General features: G+C 39.6%; 1 protein-coding gene across 8 annotated transcripts in view; it reads left to right on the plus strand.

Moving 5' to 3' along the window:
- The window catches only part of RBPMS (RNA binding protein, mRNA processing factor), a 183,612-nt gene that overhangs the window by 68,972 nt on the left and 94,296 nt on the right, over positions 1–20,344 (plus strand). For 7 of the 8 annotated variants that reach the window (XR_004031318.1, XR_004031316.1, XR_004031317.1 and 4 more), the window contains exons 2-3: positions 16,413–16,490; positions 19,418–19,456. Coding sequence is in view for 5 of the 8 variants with exons in the window: in XM_030817064.1 (XP_030672924.1) it covers positions 16,413–16,490; positions 19,418–19,456 (117 nt within the window). In the remaining 3 variants the exon portion in view is untranslated. The remainder of the gene's footprint in view (positions 1–16,412; positions 16,491–19,417; positions 19,457–20,344) is intronic. The other variant, XM_030817065.1, reaches the window with a different exon arrangement.

A 20,344-nucleotide genomic window follows, 5' to 3' on the forward strand; every position in this document is an offset into this window, starting at 1 on the left:
AATCACTGACTGTTGGTTTGTGGATCTGCTTTTCATATATTCTACTTTTATAAAAAAAAGAAGAAACAAAACAGCTTTTAGCTTCTTGGAAATTTTGGGGATGTCTCAGAAGAATTATTCTCTTATTACATTATTTGCAGTAAAGAATAATAGTGAAAGTTCATGCTATCACTAGTATAAGCACAGATTTAGCTATTTCCTCCTAAATAACTGCAGAAGTACCTTATAAAATCTAATTGCAAATCTGTATCTTACACAAAAGGGTCGAATTCTTCTCTGCCTGTGTGAGATCCACTCAGGGCCTGATTCAAAGGCCTCTGCTCCAAAATCAAGAAAATCTTCCCAACAATCTTCAATGGCTCTTGGCAATAGGAGCTTTCAAGGGCCACAATCTCATTTCAGTGGGAGTAGGTACAATTGAATGTTATTTGTATGTTTTTTTTTTTTGAGACGGAGTCTCGCTCTGTCACCCAGGCTGGAGTGCAGTGGCGCGATCTCGGCTTCCTCCAAGCTCCGCCTCCCGGGTTCACGCCATTCTCCTGCTTCAGCCTCTCCGAGTAGCTGGGACTACAGGCGCCCGCCACCACGCCCGGCTAATTTTTTTGCATTTTTAGTGGAGACGGGGTTTCACCGTGGTCTCGATTTCCTGACCTCGTGATCCGCCCGCCTCAGCCTCCCAAAGTGCTGGGATTACAAGCGTGAGCCACCGCGCCCGGCCTATTTGTATGTTTTTTTAAAACTAGAAAACCTTCCTGTGGATTTAGTCATGTTTCCCAAATGTGCTTGATCAGGATTCATCTGTATTGCTTATTAAAACTTCATACTCCTAAGCCTCATCCCCAGATCGACTGAATCAGAATTTCTGGGAGGGAGCTCCAGCAGTCTCTTAACAGACATCCTGGACATTCTTGTGATCAGGCATATTTAAGAAATACTGAATTATGTGATCCTTCTCCCAGCAGATTACCTTTCTGATTATATTTTTTTGAGCTCATATCATCCCTTTTGTTTTCGTGAACATGCATTACCCCAACAGCAGTAAAGAGGCAGCTCAGGATTGCTAGTTTAGTATTGAAAACCAGAAAGTATGTAATAGCTAAATACTCCATGATATTGTTTGTCCATGACGTAAGCATGCTTGATTAATGAGTATTAAGTTAGTGTGAGTTTATTAACTTATAAATTAACTTATTCATACTATTGTCTGTTCCATGGATAGTGTCCTGAAGATGGCAAGTGTTACATTTAGTCTGCAAGGAAACAAGATCTAAAATAGTAAAATGATGAACTCATGAAATACATTAGGGGTGTATGTGTAGGGGCTGATGGGGAGAGGTTATATGTGTGATTTGCCATGTCTTACTCTGCAACTCCTTTTCTTAACATTAAACTTGTGAGTGTGCTTCAACCTCAGGGACAAATTGTTGTTATTTAGAGAAATGAATTATGCACTTTTCCTTATAATTACATAGTTTATGTACCATCCTCTTTGAACGTAGCAGAAGGATTTGTTTCTTATAAAGAAATAAATGTGTTGGCCTCTAATTTAGTATTGGAGTAATCCTTGTATCTCAGACAAAAAGATGAATTATCAAATACTTTAGGGTACTGCTGTTACACATTGTTGAATCTATTATTTGTGTGTATAAATCCATGATTAAATTAGGTAGTGTTGTCTAATTTGAGTTCTCAAATTCTTGGGTTTCTTTTTGTTTGTTTGTTTGTTTTTTTGATTTGTTTTTTTTTGAGACAGAGTCTTACTCTGTTAGCCCAGGCTGGAGTGCAGTGGCGTGATCTTGTCTCACTGCAACCTCCGCCTCCCAATTCACGCAATTCTGCTGCTTCAGCCTCCCAAGTAGCTGGGATTACAGGCACCCGCCATCACACCCGGCTAATTTTTGTATTTTTAGAAGAGAGGGGGTTTCGCCATGTTGGCCAGGCTGGTCTCGAATTCCTGATCTCAAGTGATCCGCCTGCCTTAGCCTCCCAAAGTGTTAGGATTACAGGCATGAGCCACCATGCCCGGCCTCAAATTCTTGTATTTTATAAATCATTTCATGAGTTTAAATTCTTGCTTATGATGGATAGGTGAGAAGGGAGTCTTTTCCTCTTACAACTAAATTCCTGACCATTTCTGTGAAATAATTTAAATACTATCCAGTTAGGGCTTTCTCTAAGTGAGTGTGTCATTCCAGTGCAAAAGGAAACTTAGATCTCCAGTCTGAGGAAATTTAAATCTCTGATTCAAAGTTATAATGATAGGTGAATGAGATACCTTGCCTACTGTCAAGGGATTTGTAATTAAATTGGAGAGGACTTAACTAAAGCCTGTGAAACAAATAAAAAAAAAAGTAAGTCCTAACTATAAACAATGCATTTGGAGTACAGAAGAGAAAAAGAAAGAATTGGGGCAGTGGGGAAAGCTGCTTTGGGGAAGGAGAGTTTAATTTGGGCTTCTAAGAGTAGAAGAAAGCCTTCTCTGGAAGTAAAGAATAATTATAAAAGACAATGCAGGCCGGGTGTGGGGGCTCACGCCTGTAATCCCAGCACTTTGGGAGGCTGATGCGGGTGGATCATGAGGTCTGGAGATTGAGACCATCCTGGCTAACATGGTGAAACCCCGACTCTACTAAAAATACAAAAAAATTAGCCGGGCGTGGTGGTAGGCGCCTGTAGTCCTAGCTACTCAGGAGGCTGAGTCAGGAGAATGGCATGAACACAGGAGGCGGAGCTTGCAGTGAGCTGAGATCACGCCACTGCACTCGAGCCTGGGCGACAGAGTGAGACTCTGTCTCAAAAAATAAATAAAAAATAAATAAATAAAAGACAATGCTTTTATTTGGGAATAAGCAATGTGTAGTATTAAAACTGAGCCAGTAGACCCCAGGGAGGTAATGAATGGAACATTTGAAGGCCAGAGGCTTGGGGATTTTGTTTTGATATAATTGGAAGAAACTGATGCATGCTAGCAGTGTTGAGTGTGAGGTCAGAAGAGCAATAATTTTGTTGTGTGTGTGTTTTTTAATGCATTTCGAAAACTAGATGTGTGTCTTTCTGTGTATGTTATATATGTATCTGATATTTGTTGTTTTTTAACGTTTCTAGTTTTTGTCATCTAAGATGACACTGCAAATAAAATCGAAAATTTCTGATGAATGGTATATTCTCCAGCAAAGATGAAGATATTTGGGCAAAAAAATGATGCTTGTGCTAGCCTTAAAAGGTCATTGAAGGTCTGTGAGCCAGTTGTCTAAGCCCTGCTTACACTTGGATGGTGTTGAGGGATAAGGTGTAAGGCTAAGGGTCCATATTCTTATTCCCTGGATCCATAGTACTTTTGACATAGTTTCAGTTAGCAAAAAAGTATTGCATGTGGTGTGTGGTATTAACCACACTAAAAAGATTTTTTTTTTTTAAATCATGGTTATATTGTAGTTTAACATACATATACAGTCTTTTAAGATTTCTGATGAGATTTTGTATTTTATTATATTTAGAATATTTGGAAATTCTTTCACTGGGATCGGAACAAATTACCTGTAATTAACAGTAGCTTAGATGTGGCCTTGCAAGAGTGATTGAGAATCTTTGGGTCACGTGCGGTGTATCATGAGGTCAGGAGTTTAAGACCAGCCTGGCGAAGATAGTGAAACCCCGTCTTTACTAAAAATACAAAAATTAGCTGGGCGTGGTGGTGTGTGCCTGTAGTCCCAGCTACTTGGGAGGCTGAGGCAGAGAATTGCTTGAAACCCCGGAGGCAGAGGTTGCAGTGAGCCGAGATTACGCCACTGTACTCCAGCCTGGAAGACAGAGCGAGACTCCATCTCAAAAAAAAAAAAAAGCAGAACTTTCAGAACCTTTGGCACAACAGAACTGCATATCTGGGATGTTGGTCGTGTCTTTATTTGGTCATACTAAAACACAGACTCTCTGGCACTGTGAGAACTGTTTTGCCCGCACATATCTTTGCCTGTGTTCTGGCCAATGCTGGCCTGTCATACCAGGTTCCAAAGATCACTGACAGGCTGGGTCATGTCTGCTCTGAAAGATCCTTCATATGCCCCCAGGTTCTGACAGTTTTGAGAGAATCCTTTCTCGGTTGAGAACAGTTTTGGAAACTGCCCGAGATGTTTGAAATTCACAAAATGAAAAATATTGAGCTGGTTTCTGTAAAATATGCTATTTTATTTGTGCTCTTTACAGATGTATTACAAATCTGTATTTTCATTCACAGGTTAAACTTTGTAAATTCCAAGGTCCTGAAAGGTGGTGGTCGTGGTGGTAGTAGTATAAATAAGCATTTCCGACTGGAAATTCAGTACTAATAATGAAATATTTGTGTTTAATTTGTTTAGTGATATGCAGTTTGTTCAATGGTAATGTTCTTTTTCTTTAATAGCGATTGAAGCACTATTTTATTATGGGTAACTTCTCAAAATATCTGTAGCTAAATGAAATAATAAGTTTTAGAATTTGATTTACGTTTTTTTTTTTTGAGATGGAGTCTTGCTCTGTCGCCTAGTCTGGAGTGCAGTGGTGCGATCTCGGCTCCAACCTCTGCCTCCCGGGTTCAAGTAGCCTCCTGAGTAGCTGGGATTACAGGCGCACACCACCACACTCGGCTAATTTTTAGTAGAGACGGGGTTTCACCATTTTGGTCAGGCTGGTCTCGAACTCCTGACCTCATGATCTGCCCACCTCAGCCTCCCAAAGTGCTGGGATTACAGGGGTGAGCCACTGCCCTGGCCTTGATTTATATTCTTTAAGTATTTTTTTCTGTCCCTGCTAGCAGAAAGTGTAACAAGGTAGCATTTGAGGAGTTTATATATTCATCCCTCAGTATTTGTGGGGGATCGGTTCCAGGACTTCTGAGGATACCAAAACCTGGATGCCCAAGTCTCTGATATAAAATGGGCATGGTATTTGCATATAACCTATGCACATCCTCCTGTATATTTGAATCATCTCTAGATTACTTACAACAGCTAATATGATATAAATGCTATGTAAATAGGTGTACTATAATGTTTAGGGAATGATGACCCAAAAAATTCTGTACATGTTCATTACAGATGCATTTTTTTTCCTCAGAATATTTTTGATCTGGTTGAATCCATGATGTGGAACCCACAGATATGGAGGGCCTACTGAATTTGTTTAACAAAACCTTGGGTCCTACTTAGTCTCTCTGTCAGGTACTTTTCTGAATGTTCTACAAATATTCATTGATTTATTCCTCTTAGCAACCCTGAGAGGTAGGTTTTGTTATCCTTCCTATTTTACGGATGACACTAAAGCATTCATTTAATTAATAGTTGGTCCAAGATTGCTCAGCTAATTGGTGTTGGAGCTGGGATTCAAACCCAGGCAGTCTGGCTCCACAGTTTATATGCTTTAACACTATGCTCTGCTGAGTAATTCTTTCACAAGAAAAAACAAAAACAAAAACAAATAGATTTAGTCATGGCTGTTAGGTCAGTGTCTGTGATGAACTGGTTGCACATCAGTAATTCTGTAGTCCATTTACCTTGTTTTGCACTGGCAGTTCTGTGCTAAATTCTTTAAATTTGTGGCCTCAGACACTGTTTTTTGAGACAGGATCTCACTGTCACTCAGGCTGGAGTGCAGTGGTGCAAACAGGGCTCACTGCAGCCTCAACCTCCTAGGCTCAGTTGATCCTCCTGCCTCAGTCTCCCGTGTAGCTGGGACCAAAGGCATGGGCCACCACATCCAGAGCTAGCTTTTGTAAAGATAGGGTCTCACTTTGTTGCCTCCCAAAGTGATGGGATTATAGGCATGAGCCACCGCACCCAGCACGTTGGCCTTTTTTTTTTTTTTGAGATGGAGTCTCACTCTGTCACCCAAGCTGGGGTGCAATGGCACGATCTCCACTCACTGCAACCGCCACCTCCTGGGTTCAAGCGATTTTCCTGCCTCAGCCTCCTAAGTAGCTGGGATTACAGGCGTGCCACCACACCCGGCTAATTTTTGTATTTTTAGTAGACAGGGTTTCACCATATTGGCCAGGCTGGTCTCGAACTCCTGACCTCAAGCGATCCTCCCACCTTGGCCTCCCAAAGTGCTGGGATTACAGGCTTGAGCCACTGCCCCCAGTGGTTTTTTTTTGGTTTTGTTTGTTTGTGTGTGTGTGTTTTTTTTTTTTTTTTTAAATAATGGGATCTCTGTTGCTCAGGCTTTCCTTGAACTCGTATGCTCAAGTGATCCTCCTATCTCAGCCTCCCGAGTAGCTGGGACTACAGGCATGAACACTGCGCCCAGCTTCATTCTATTTTAATTATTACATGAACCATAAATAGATTGTACAATTTAAATAAATATAAATATGTGGTGAAAAGTGGCTTGATTGACGGGTTCTCAATGGCAAGAACTAGGTCTTCCCACCTGGTGTTCGGTGACCTCTGTATGCTTTTAACAAAAGCCTTTCATTATACCTTTGGAGTTGGAATGGAACTTGGAGATCAACTCTTGTACCGTTTCATTTCATAAATAAGGAAACTGAGACCCAACAAGGTCAGTCCCAACAGTTTGTTCTAAAGCAGAAACATGATTTAAACCATACTCCTCAATTTAATGGTCTTTTCCTCCCATTATAGTCATTAAAAATTTATACAGTGCCAGATTAAATATCTCAATAAACTTTAAAAATATTTTAGATCAATTTAAAAGCACATATAATCATGATAACCTAGATTATTTCTCAACCACAAACCTCGCCTTTTTTTTCCTCTCACATTTGTTGTCTTTTGTTGTTTCCAGCAGGCACATAACATTGTTAGTTGTACATCATAGCAAGTCTTGTAAGATCTGTGTCTCTTTACATAGTTACACATGCATATAAGCAACATATAAACTTAATATTGACTTGATTCATGCAACCACAAAATGGTTAACAGACATAATTAGGTGGTTATCAGATTAAACAAATATGTCTTTGGTGGAGAGTACTAAGTAGGCTGGGGCATATTAACTGTAGCCTAAATGTACTGAATGTATTCTGAAATTTGAAATGCATACAATTGGAAAAGCTAATCTAAACTAACAATCCAAACTTAAAAATATCTAAACTTAAAAATGGAAGTTTGCTCTTTTACTGGAAGTACTCATTATCAGCACTGGGCTTTATAGTGTTAAGTAAACTAGTTTGTGAATTAGAGAAAGGCACTAATGTAAAATAGGCTGTGTTCTAAAAACTTGTATTTCAGCCATGTGGTGTTTTAAATAGTGGCTGGATGGATTTTTTCTGTAGAAACGGTTTTAGAAAAGTGGATGGTTCTTAGTAGAGAGCTCACCAAAGCCCTGTTAGCCTACATATACATCTGTGCTCTGTGAACGTCCCTAGGCTTGACCCTCTTAGTCTTTTTCCTGGTATTAGCTTCAAAATATTTTACATTTATATTCTTGCTATTTATTTTCTATATTACATCAGATATATCTGGAATTAAGTATAGATATTAAAGGAGACTATAGCTAAGATTTCTTATACTACCGTAAAAAGTAGTGATTAAACAAATCAGGAAAATTGTAAGTTGAAATCTCTCTTTTTAAAGAGTCATGTTTATTTTATTGCCTTTTAGATTATTGAATCTAGTCAATTAAAATTAATGGGGCTGGGTGTGGTGGCTCACGCCTGTAATCCCAGCACTTTGGGAGGCTGAGGTGGGCGGGTCACTTGAGCTCAGGAGTTCGATAAATGTTTTGACATTTTGTATTTCTCTACCAAAAACACAAAAAATTAGCCAGGCATGGTGGCATACACTTGTGGTCCCAGCTACTTGGGAAGCTGAGGTAGGGGAGGATCTCTTGAGTCTGGTAGGTGGAGTTTGTAGTGAGCCGAGATCACACCACTGCATTCCAGCCTGGGTGACAGACCCCATCTGAAAAAAAAAAAAATTTAACGGGAAAGAGACCAGTCTTCTGGTGGGACTTTAAAAATGCATATGTACCCCTAACTACATAGCTTCTACTGCCTAGCTTTACCAACTGATACCAATCTCTTCATTGATGTTAATATAATTACTTATTCCTGACAGGATTATGGCATCATAAACAAGTGATTTATATAGTTTTAATCTAAATAGGCCCTTAATAAAAAGTGACTTGATAACTTTTAGGGACAATTTTTCTTCAACATTTTTAAATATTAAAATTTATTTAACGTATACTGAAATTTGCTTAACTAAACGTTTAAATTTGACCTCATTGTAGTTTCACATACAGTGTGTGTTTGTTTGTTTGTTTTTGGGAGACGGAGCCTCGCCCTGTTGCCCAGGCTGGAGTGCAGTGGCCCAATCTCGGCTCACTGCAACCTCTGCCTCCTGGGTTCAAGTGATTCTCCTGCCTCAGCCTCCTGAGTAGCTGGAGCTACAGGCGCGTGCCACCACGCCCTGCTAATTTTTTGTATTTTTTAGTAGAGACGGGGTTTCACCATGTTAGCCAGGATAGTCTTGATCTCCTGACCTCGTGTTCCACCCGCCTTGGCCTCCCAAGGTGCTGGGATTACAGGCGTGAGCCACCGCACCCGGCCTCATGTACAGTTCTAAGAATACAGAGAGATCACTTGTGCCCTTTGCCTAGTTTCTGCCTGTAGTAACATCTTAGAAAACTGTAGCACAATGTCACAATCAAGAAGTTGATATAATCCACTAATTTTGTTTCTGTGAAGTTTTATTATATGTGTAGGTTCATGGATCCACCACCACAGTCAAGTTACAGAACAAGTCCCCACTACAGAGATCCCTGAGGTTGCTTTTGAGTATGTTAGATAAGTGGGATTATGCCTTATGCAATCTTTAGCGATTGGCTTTTTTTACTTAGTGTAATTCCCTTGAGAGTCGTTCAAGTTGTTGCTTGTATTAGTAGTTTATTTATTCTCATTGCTGACTAGTATCCCATGTTATGGATATATCTAGTTTGTTTAACTATTCAGGTTTTTGTGTGAACATGAGTTTTTATTTCTTTGGAATAAGTGCCCAAGGGTATAATTGCTAGATTGTTTGGAAATTGCGTAGTTTGATAAGAACCTGTTTTCTAGTGTGGTTGTACCTTTTTGGATTCCCAACAGCAATATATGTGAAAGATTCTGTTTCTCTGCATCTTCGCCAGCACCAGTGTTATCATTGTTTTTGTATCATATGAGATACAATCAGGCATGGATTTTAATGTAAATATAAAGTAGCTAAAATACCATACACTGCAATAAAAAGTGATGATTAAACAAATCAGGAATATTATAAAATTAAGTAACATTATACTTTTGTGGTTTTTTTTGGAGACAGGGTCTTGCTCTGTCATCCAGGCTAGAGTGTAGTGGTGCAATCTCGGCTCACTCCAACCTCCTCCTCCTGGGTTCAAGTGGTTCTCCTGCCGCAGCCTCCCGAGTAGCTGGGATTATAGGCGTCCGCCACCACGCCCAGCTAATTTTTGTATTTTTAGTAGAGATGAGGTTTCACCATGTCAGCCAGGCTGGTCTCGAACTCCTGACCTCAAGTGATCCACCGTCCCAGCCTCCCAAAGTGCTGGGATCACAGACGTGAGTCACTGCCTGGCCTGATTTTTTGTTGTTGTTGTTGTTGTTTTTAATCTCGAAAATGGAATGTAAAGAGAGACAGAGATTTTCCCGATGTGTCAAAAGTTGACTGAGATCCAAGAAATGGATTTTAGAGGGATGCATGAGGAGCATGATGGTGGGGTGCTGGCCAGAGTGAAGTTTGCCTGCGGCCTTTTACAAAGGTAGACAGAGTGATGGTAATGAAGAGATTTTGAGTCATACTACTGGGGTCCGTAATATGAAAAATGCTTCTACTTTGAGTTATGCATTGGTTCCTTATAGGATGCAGACTTATTTTCTCTCTTGCCCACCTCAAGCCTGCATATAACAGTTGCACAGTAATACCATCACATGCACCTTCTCTTAGGATTGCCTTTGGTACATGAAAATGCATCTTTTTTGTGAACATCATAAGCCACCTTATAATAGATAACATTTTTCTGAGCCCTTGCTATGAACCAAGCATTGAAATCTATGCACATTACATGTAGTTAACTCATTTAATCCTTGCAAAAGCTGTGTAGCAAATTACCCCAAATTTACCAGCTTAACAGTTTTTTAGGAGCAGCTTGGCTAGGTGGATCTAGCTCAGGGTCATAAGGTTGGAATCATAACATTTTAGCTGGGGCTGCGGTCATCTGAAGACTTGACTAGGCGTGGGAGATCTGCTTCCAAGATGGCTCACTCACATGGCTTTTGGCCAGAGGACTCTGTTCCTCCTCATGTGGACCACCCCATAGGGTTAAAATATTATCACAACATGACAACTGGCATCACTCAGAGTGAGTAATTCAGGAGCTGCTTCTACTAAGGAAGCCAGAATACCTTTTTTGACGCAGTCTTAGAAGTCACTGTCACTTCTGCCATACTCTGCTCACTAGAAGGGAATCACTTAAGTGAAGCCATGCTAAAGGTGAAGGGGATTAAGCTCCACTTCTTTAAGGGAGGAATATCAAAGAAATTGTGGACATAGTTTAATATGAGGAAACTTAGGAAGGGAAAGGTTAAGTGATTTGTCCAAGTGCATACCTTGTGAGGCCAGCTCAGAGCAGCTAGATAGATGACCTTAAAACTTGTATGAAAAACTAGAACATGCACAGAAAATGCTCATAGTCTTTGGATACTGTGTGTTTACCAGATGTGGCTGCTAGTTGAAAAGTGTGTGTGATTATTCTGTGTTGTGTACTGACGTCGAGCATTTTTCTATTGCTTTTTATTTTCATGCCTAGATTACCAACAATATTAGATATGCTCTTTATTAAAGAGAGGGCCATTTCAAGCCCTGCTTTTGGCCTTTCTCTCCAGGGAAGCTCAAGACTGCCACAAATGACTTTACTTACTGAATCGGAGTTTATTAAATGAGAAGCCAGTCAATAAAATGTGTCTTGCCTTTCCTAGTGGGAGCTGGCAATGCCATTTAATAACACGTGGCCAGTTTATCCAAAATCTAACTGTAGCCTCTGCAGGAATGCTGGATAATGGCTAAGGCATGAACACTCTTGCTATTCTGCCCAGCACAGGATGATTTTTACTAGCATTTATTCTTTCAGTCCTGTTGGGGTAAAAAGGAAGTTGAAGGTACATCTACAAATCTTTTTGAGTCCCTTTGGGACAAAGCTGTCAGCAGTTTCATCTTTTGAACTTCTATGAGGCATGTTGTATACTTGTCTAAGAAATATGTTTCCCCATGTGTTACATAAAGTAAACATCTGCGGATGCTAAAGGCATAGTGCCAGGCACATCTGTGTCCATAGATATTGCTGGTAAACTAAGGGCTGCTCTGGATAATGCTTTGACCTGCTGCAAAGTTCAGTTGGCGTAGTAATTCATTTGTTATTTTTGGGGAACAGTTTTGTTAATGAGTATTTCATCATGGATTTACATGCTGCTTATGCTTGTATCTTACTCTTGGGGTTTTTTAGTTACTTTGTAAATGAGCTAAGCTTTCTGTTATCACAGGCAGCCATTACATATTCAGTTATTTTACTGACAGTAAGCTCCCTGAAGGCAAGAATCATGTCTTTATGAATTCAGTAGGCTTAGCAAAGCCAAAACTCTGAAGTGCCCTTTAGTGGCTCAGATGAAAAGTATGATGGTAATAAGAGTAGGGAAACTAAAATGTTTTAAAATATTTCTATGATTCTAGGCCAGGCACGGTGGCTTACACCTGTAATCCCAGCACTTTGGGAGGCCAAGACGGGCAGATCACCTGAGGTCAGGAGTTCGAGACCAGGCTGGCCAACATGGTGAAACCCCATCTCTACTAAAAATACAAAAATTAGCTGAGCGTGGTGGTGGGCACCTGTAATCCCAGCTACTCGGGAGGCTAAGGCAGGAGAATGGCTTGAACCTGGGAGACAGAGGTCTCAGTAAGCCAAGATCAAGCCATTGCACTCTAGCCTGGGCGACAGAGCGAGATTCCATCTAAAAAAATAAAAAATAAAAAATCTGTGATTCTAGATCCCAGTCACCATAGAAAAGCATGAATTTGATATTCAGGAAGCTATTTTTTCCATTCATTATTCATGATTTTTTTTTTAACTTGCTTGATGACTTTCCTACTCTGAGGAGGTCTCTAGGACTCCAAGCACATTATGCTTCTGGATTTAAGTGACCTCTAGTTGGAATCAAATGTATAATGTAAGTATTCAAAAATTATTTCCCCCTTGTCAGTCTATTCTACTAGAGGAAAGAATCTCTCAGTGAGTGAGATGAGATATTCTGGTAGATTTCTGAAACAATAGTGGACTTCATGAGATTCTAGGAAACCTAAGTCTCGTCCATGTTTAAATAAAATGCCAAACATCTGATCTGCCTCCAGTTTGATGAACAAAACAGAGTTGCTTTGAGCCTCTTGGCATCTATGGGTGAGTGGCAAACTTAGGCCTGACAGGAGCTCAGATTTTCTTTTTCCCCATGTATAACAATTTTCTATTGAAACACTAAGATAAGAATTTCTTCGCTTTCCATTATGGAATATTTACATAAGAAAGAATTTCCTCCATAAACTTTATAATATAATATTGATACAAATATTGACTTTGTTTCTAGTCCCTTAAAGAAAGGAGGTAATAAATTGAGGTAATTCTCAACCTAATAAACTTACAGTATTTAATGCATATTTATTTTAGAAAGATGGAAAATACAAATAAGCTAATAAACATTAAAATCAGTTACTATACCATTGAGGGCTAAACGATAGAAACATTCGAGTACACATACTATAAGATAAATTTTTTTCCTCTAAATACTTACATGTTGGCTACTTTATAGAACAAAGTGGAGCTATATATACTTTTTCCTTGAACATCATTTTTATTGGCTGTGTAATATTTCATTGTATGATACAGATTAACCTTAGTTTATATTAAGTAACCTTTTGTTCATAATCCCCAGATTTCAAGTAACCTCTGTTGGTAAATTGACATTTATGAAGCCCTTTTCTCTATAACAATATTATAAATAATAGTTTATTTTCTAGGTTAACTCCTCAAATTCTAATTCATATTTATCACATGGTAAGATGCACCACCAGATAAATGGCACCGTGACACTTAGAACATAGGTTCTGCTCATCGTATCATTTTTGTGGAAATCTCTGTTAATCCAGTTGGAACCTGGCACAGTGACAGAGAAAACAGGCCCTCCCCAAAATCTGAATGAATGGGAGATGGTATTCTCACTCTGCCCAGGTTGTCCTGACCAGAACAGCCAAGGGGAACAGATGGTGTTCACTTTCTGGACTATGAGAAGAGAGTTGCGGGTGACAGGGAGGGCACACTGGATTAGCAGGATTTCCTCACTATTTGTATCTTTGACAATTGTCAGCAATTCTGCCTCAGCGAACTTCATAAAGACCCCCAGGAACTTGTTTATCTGGTGGCAAACTTGGGGGTAGTGGAAGTGAGGATGCAAAAGATACAGAAAACTTGAACAACAAACTTGACATAATTGATACTTATAGATCATTCCACCCAGCCCCAGCACAATGCACATTTCTTTTAAGTGCACACAGAACATTTACCATGTTCTGAACCATAAGACAAGGAATTGATGGGCATAAAAAAAAGCATATACCTTTCATATATAGGCATTCCACTTCTAGGTGTTTATCCAAAAAGAAAGAAAGTATACATCCATACAAAGATTTGTACATGAATGTTCACAGCCATTTTATTTGTAAAAGCCAAAACTAGAATAACCTAAATGTCTGTCAACATGTGAATGGATAAACTGTGGTGTGTCCACACTACAGAATACTTCTCAGTAACAAAAAGGAATAGACTGTTGATACATTCAACAACGTAGATGAATCTCAAAGTAAATTCCACTTCATGCTAAGGGAAAGAAGCCAGATGAAAAGGGTACATACTCTGTGGTTCCCTCTGTATATATAAGTGTTTGAAACCTATATACTAATATAAAGAGATCCGAGCAGTGATTGCCTGGGGATGGAGAATGGTGGGACAGAGTGGGAGGAAGGATTAAAGGGGCATGAATAAACTTTTGGTGGTGATAGATTGTCTTGGTTGTGATGGTGGTGATAGATTGTCTTGGTTGTGATGTTTCTTAGGTTATACATATGTCAAAACATCACATCTTTCAAGATGTGTAGTTTATTATATATGAATCATAACCTCAATAAAGGTGTTTATAAATAAATCATAAAATAAGGCATTCAGAATTATGGGGCTGTTTATATCATTATAGTGTTTATCAAACATACTTACATGCAAATGGCATGACATTTTACTGTGTACTGTGCTGGGTCAATAAAAGGGCCTTGCTTGGTGATTCGCACTTCTGTGTAACAGGAAACAATGAAAAGTGTTAGGAATCTAGAAAAAGCCTAAAGTCAGGCGAGGTGGCTCATGCCTGTAATCCCAGCATTGTGGGAGGCCGAGACGGGAGGATCTCTTGAGCTCAGGAGTTTGAGATCAGCCTGGGCAACATGGTGAAACCCCATCTTTACAAAAAATTAGCCAGACATGGTAGCACACTGTCTGTCTGTCTGTCTAATATTCTCCCCATCTTTCACTGAGGAAAAATCTTTCATGTGTATATACATGGTTAACAATTGAACAATTGAGCATCGAATTTTCAATCATGTTGCATCTGTGTGAGTAGAGAAAAAGAAATAGAAAATATGATGATAATTCAGTAGCTACTCCTTGCCTATTGAATCAAGATCAAATTCCTGAGCCAGTGGCTTTTGATGTTTTGTGTGTTTGACCCTAAGCTTCTTGTTTAGTTTTGGCTTGCCCTTCCCCAAGAATGTTTTCTTTCTTCTCCTACTTCACTGCCTTGGTGAATGCTTTTCTCTGCCTGTGATTCTTAGGGATCCCACCTCATCTTTTGGCTCTATTTGGTAAATGCCCATCCTTTAGATTCTTATTCAGATGCTTTCTCTGGTGCTTCCCTTGTGTTCTGTGTTTTAGTAGACACTAAGCACATAGTGTGTACCCTACACTTTGCACTATATGTATTTACGTATGTGTCTTGAATGACTTTTATTAGTGGCACCGTAGCCAGGTACCTTGTACATGGTAGGCCTATGTGTTGATTATGCCTTAAACACAGTGGGTGGAAGACAGTATGGCGATTCCTCAAAGATCTAGAAGCAGAAGTACCATTTGACCCAGCAATCCCATTACTGGATATATACCCAAAGGAATATATGTCATTCTGTTAGGAAGATACATGCACGTGTATGTTCATTGCAGCACTATTCACAATAGCAGAATCATGGAATCAACCCAAATGTCCATCAATGATAGACTAAATAAAGAAAACGTGGTACATATACACCATGGAATACTATGCAGCCACAAAAAGGAATGGGGTCATGTCCTTTGCAGGGACATGGGTGGAGCTATAAGTCATTATCCTCAGCAAACTAACACAGGAACAGAAAACCAAACACCACATGTTCTCACAAGTGGGAGCTGAAGGATGAGGGCACAGGGACACATGATGGGGAACAACACACATTGGGCTTGTCGGGGGCTTGAGGGGAGGAAGAGCATCAGGAAGAATAGCTAATGGTTGCTGGGCTTAATACCTAGGTGATAGGTTGATCTGTGCAGCAAACCACCAAGGTATGTGTTTACCTTTGTAACCTGCACATCCTGCACATGTACCCCAGTACTTAAAAGTTAAACAACAACAACAACAAAAAACGCAATGGGAACCATCGTCAGTGAGGTTGGCCCTGCTGTTTTGGAACCGAACAGATGCAGAGTTAATGCATTTTGGTTAGTATTTAGGTGCGTTGGGCTTAACTGTACTTTTACATTTATTAAGGTTATTGTAATTAATGCCTATGAGGAAAGCAGCAACAAAACAAGCAGGAGGAAACACATTGTTTTTATATTATTTTTGAAGCACATTATATAGGCCATATGTTTAGGGCAGAGGAGTGGCAGATTTACTGTACTCATGTCATTTTTTTCTTAAGCTAATATTTAAATTATATGGAACCTCCCCCTATCCTTCACATTTTTAGAAGTGTGCAGTGGCTAGTTGGGAGAAGTTAGCTTGTAAATTTAAATCAACTAGATGTAATTCACTCTGAATAATTCACATAGCAATATTCAAGTGTTGGCTTAGGGGATGTACCTTAAGATTACACAGAAGGCTGCATCTCCCCTAAAATTTAAAAAGGAAAAAAAAAGAGTTGGCTTAGTGGCATCTTAACAGTGAAGTATTCATTGTATCATGGAAAGAGCATGAATTTAGTATGAGTTGTGGAATATTTGGAATAATATGTTTCTGAGATTTCAGGTGAGAGTTAACTCTCTGGAGTGTCCACACCCTTGATCACTTCCTAAATTTATTTTTCCAGGTCCGGACCCTATTTGTCAGTGGCCTTCCCCTAGATATCAAACCTCGGGAGCTCTATCTGCTTTTCAGACCATTTAAGGTACCTTTTTTTTTTATCTTTCAGAAATTATAAAATGAGACAAAAGTCTATATGCTTTCTGGGGGCTTTTTGGAGCAAGAAATGAAATACTTGAGAAGAAAACAGATGTTTTTAAAAGGTTAATGAGTAAAGGAGATTTAACAACTGAGTTCTAATGTACAGTCTCACTTAGGATAATTACGTGTTTATATTTCAAATGCAATAATGTAAGTGAAGATTTATTCCTAGTTTCATACCTTATTATTTGAAATAGTCCTGTTGATACTGTTCTTTGGAAATGTAAATAGGTTTTTATGAACTGGGTTAAGAACCTAACCACTTATTTTTTCCGTGGCAAAACTTTCAAACAAAACAAAATTTTAAAGGATACCTAGGTGTGAGTTGATGGTAATATTTCCTGGTGTTTATTGAAATATTTAATGCAGTTACCTGTCCTTCCTATGGAAATAAGATCACTTGATAGATACCTAATGTTGCTAGGATTGAAAACTTCATAGGAAATCAGACACCAAGCACCTAGTAGAAACTAAGCCAAAATAACCATGCTGCCAAGAAGAAACCTTTTGAAGGTTGGCCTTTGGAGGATAGGAGAAAGCTGGAGCTGATGGAATTGGGGCCCTGGAAGGGATATGTTCCTTCTCTGGAAGGGCCTGTGTTCAGGAAGTCTTAAGTTGGTCAGTGTGGTTGTGTTAGCAGCAGTGCCTGGCAGGGACCACACTTATGATTAGGTGATGGGCTATCTTGATTTCTGGTTAAAGATCATCCTCACTGAAGCAGGTCGCCAGTGATAGAGGCATGACAGGTTGAGGGATAGGATTCAGCTTAGGAAGATGGAATTGGATATGACAACTAAAAACTCTAGTGTCGGGGAGGAGGAAGGAGGGTTGCGGGGGCAGCCAGTTAGAACCAACAAAGATAAAACAGTCTAGCTTATGTGCCAAGAGGGCACCATGTCATAATGGACATAACTCCACCTGACAGCTGTCCCTTTAATGCAACAATAATGATGATGGCCCAGGGAAACAGAGGTCAGGTGCCAGGTCAGGTGGGAGGAAGTGGGAAAGGAAGAGAAGGTGGTATGGAGAGAGTGCCACCTTTTATAGAATTTCCTGAGTTTCTTCTGCCGGGTTGTACTTTTATAAAAGGGACCATTTTTCTGTCCTTTTTATAGAATGCAAACTTTTAAAGCAAATTGCTCTTCTTAGTGTATAAAATACTGTTATGTTTTGGGGTGTATATAGAGAAAGACATTCACCAGCAAGCCCCTTACATGAATTATTAAAGTTTTGTCACAATCCTTTCAAGTGGGTTAGTCTCATTTTTTCAAATAAGGAAAATGAAACTTGGAGCAGTTGAATAAATTGTGCTCAAGTTTACACACATAAAAAATAGCAGAGCCAAGATTCAAACCCAAGCAGTCTGACTCTGCCCTCTCTGTTCTGAACTATTATGTTATACTGCTTTTCTGTTTGTGACTTGAGAACACAGTATATCCCTACCAGTGGTGTTTTACTTGAGCGAAATATCCAGTTGTCCTTTGCCTTCGAGACCTTCATGGTGTTTAAACCTCTAGTTTTTTCAGAAGAGAGCACCTTGAAGAAAGGAAGAGGCAGAGCTGTGAATCATGACCTCTCTGGCCATAAGAGCTCAAGGCCTTTGAGGTGAAATGTTTATAGTAGCTAATTGGTAACATAGTTCTCTGCTGGGATGATGTAAGGATGAATCAATCTCAACATCTTGCCCAGAAACCCTGACGAGAAAGTCAGCACCCTAGTACATTCCTGACAACCCTCTTTTAATTAAAGTCCCTGGAGGCTGACCCTAGTCTGCAAATCTGTCTCTACACTGATGTGTGTAGTGGTCAGTCATGTCAAGTGGTGTGTTTTTCCCCTGTGTCGTCCATTAATGCAAGCCACCATCTATTGATTATTTTCAGAAATAAACACATTTTGTTATCCTTATCTTGAGGAGCTGGGAGGGGTGAAGAGAGGGAGTGAAAAAGGGAGGGAGTGTTTCTGTCTTTCTTGAGCATAAGCTGGAATAAAAACCCAAAGGGATTATTTTTGCATGTCCCAATCAGAAGAGCAACATGAAAACTGGTTCCTTCAGTAAGTAAGCAAAGTAACTCAACAAAATTAAACATCATTGGCTGCTTAACCATTTCTGACAGTTTTGAAAATGTGGTCAGGGAGTTTTACCAACTATATTTTTTTGAGACGGAGTCTGGCTCTGTCTCCCAGGCTGGAGTGCAGTGGTGCCATTGGCTCACTGCAAGCTCCGCCTCCTGGGTTCACACCATTCTCCTGCCTCAGCCTCCCAAGTAGCTGGGACTACAGACACCCACCACCATGCTTGGCTAATTGTTTTGTATTTTTAGTGAGATGGGGTTTCACCATGTGTCGGTGGTCTCGATCTCCAGACCTCGTGATCTGCCCTCCTTGGCCTCCCAAAGTGCTGGGATTACAGGCGTGAGTCACCACGCCCGGCCCCAACTATATTCTTAATGTTTTACTGTTGTTTTATAGCAGCTACATGACCAAATCAATACATGGCTCTGACCTTCCTGTTATATTAAATTTACCCTCTTTCCTTGCCTAGTTCTGTAAAACTCCTATTCTTATCGAGACCAAGAAAACAAAAAGATTGCTATTAACAGAGACACTCATTTTTCTACCATTGTGTAATTTCATGAAAAAAAATGGAAGAGAAACACAGATAAATCCATAGATTAATTTTTTTTAAAGGCCCCAAGAATGCAAACAGTTGTGTGTGCACATGCGTATGCATGTGTGTAATTTGCTTTCCCAGATAACTTAGGAGACATTTGTAAGACGAGTTAGGTAATCAATAAAGAACTTATTTTTACATGAACAAGATGGTATTACTACAGTTACTTTTGGCTAAACTTGGTTTTTCTTTATTTTCAGGGCTATGAGGGTTCTCTTATAAAGCTCACATCTAAACAGGTAAGAATTTCAAACTGGCATATAAAGATCACTTTTTTACTTTCTTCAGGAATGTTGCTGGGGCTTGACATTCTTTTTTTATTCCTATTAGAATTTGAGGGGTTTTTTTTCTTTAAAATTAAGAGTGAGATGTATTAGGAATTAGCACAGGAAAATGCTTCATAATTCTATAATCTTCAGCTGGAATTTCAGGGACTGTCCCAGAGGAAGATAAACACACAGTGGTATATTGAGATTGATTTGTATGTTCAATGAAAATAGTGGTTTATTATTTAAATTCACTTTTATTCCCAAGTCTTTCCCATTTCTTTTAATGAGGTTAAACAAAATTTACAATCAATGTGAATATCAGATAGTGAAGGATCATCCTCTCTGTCAAACCCCTAAATTAAGGCAGAGTCCTGAGTCCAGAATGGAACAGAGAACGTACAAAATGGAAGTGGTAGTCAGTGATTCTAATAGTTCCTACAAGCTTAGAGATTGTAGCTATATACTTTTTTTTTTTTTTAAGCTGAACACCTGGCATGCACACCTCTCCAATCACTATTCATCTCTCTGGCTCATGAGAAGAATGATCTTGGAGGCACTCTTCTATACTGAAAGATAAGGAGTCCAAAGGGATTATGGCCTTTCTGTATTTATTCAGAACAGCCTAATTAAGAATATGATTTTTTTTTTTTTTTTTTTGAGACGGAGTCTCACTCTGTTGCCAGGCTGGAGTGCAGTGGCACGATCTCGGCTCACTGCAACCTCCGCCTCCCAGGTTCAGGTGATTCTCCTGCCTCAGCCTCCCAAATAGCTGGGACTACAGGCGCACGCCACCACGCCCAGCTAGTTTTTGTATTTGTAGTAGAGATGGGGTTTCACCATGTTGGCCAGGATGGTCTT

This window comes from Nomascus leucogenys, chromosome 8, assembly GCF_006542625.1.
Source record: "Nomascus leucogenys isolate Asia chromosome 8, Asia_NLE_v1, whole genome shotgun sequence".
Taxonomy (NCBI): Eukaryota; Metazoa; Chordata; class Mammalia; order Primates; family Hylobatidae; genus Nomascus; species Nomascus leucogenys.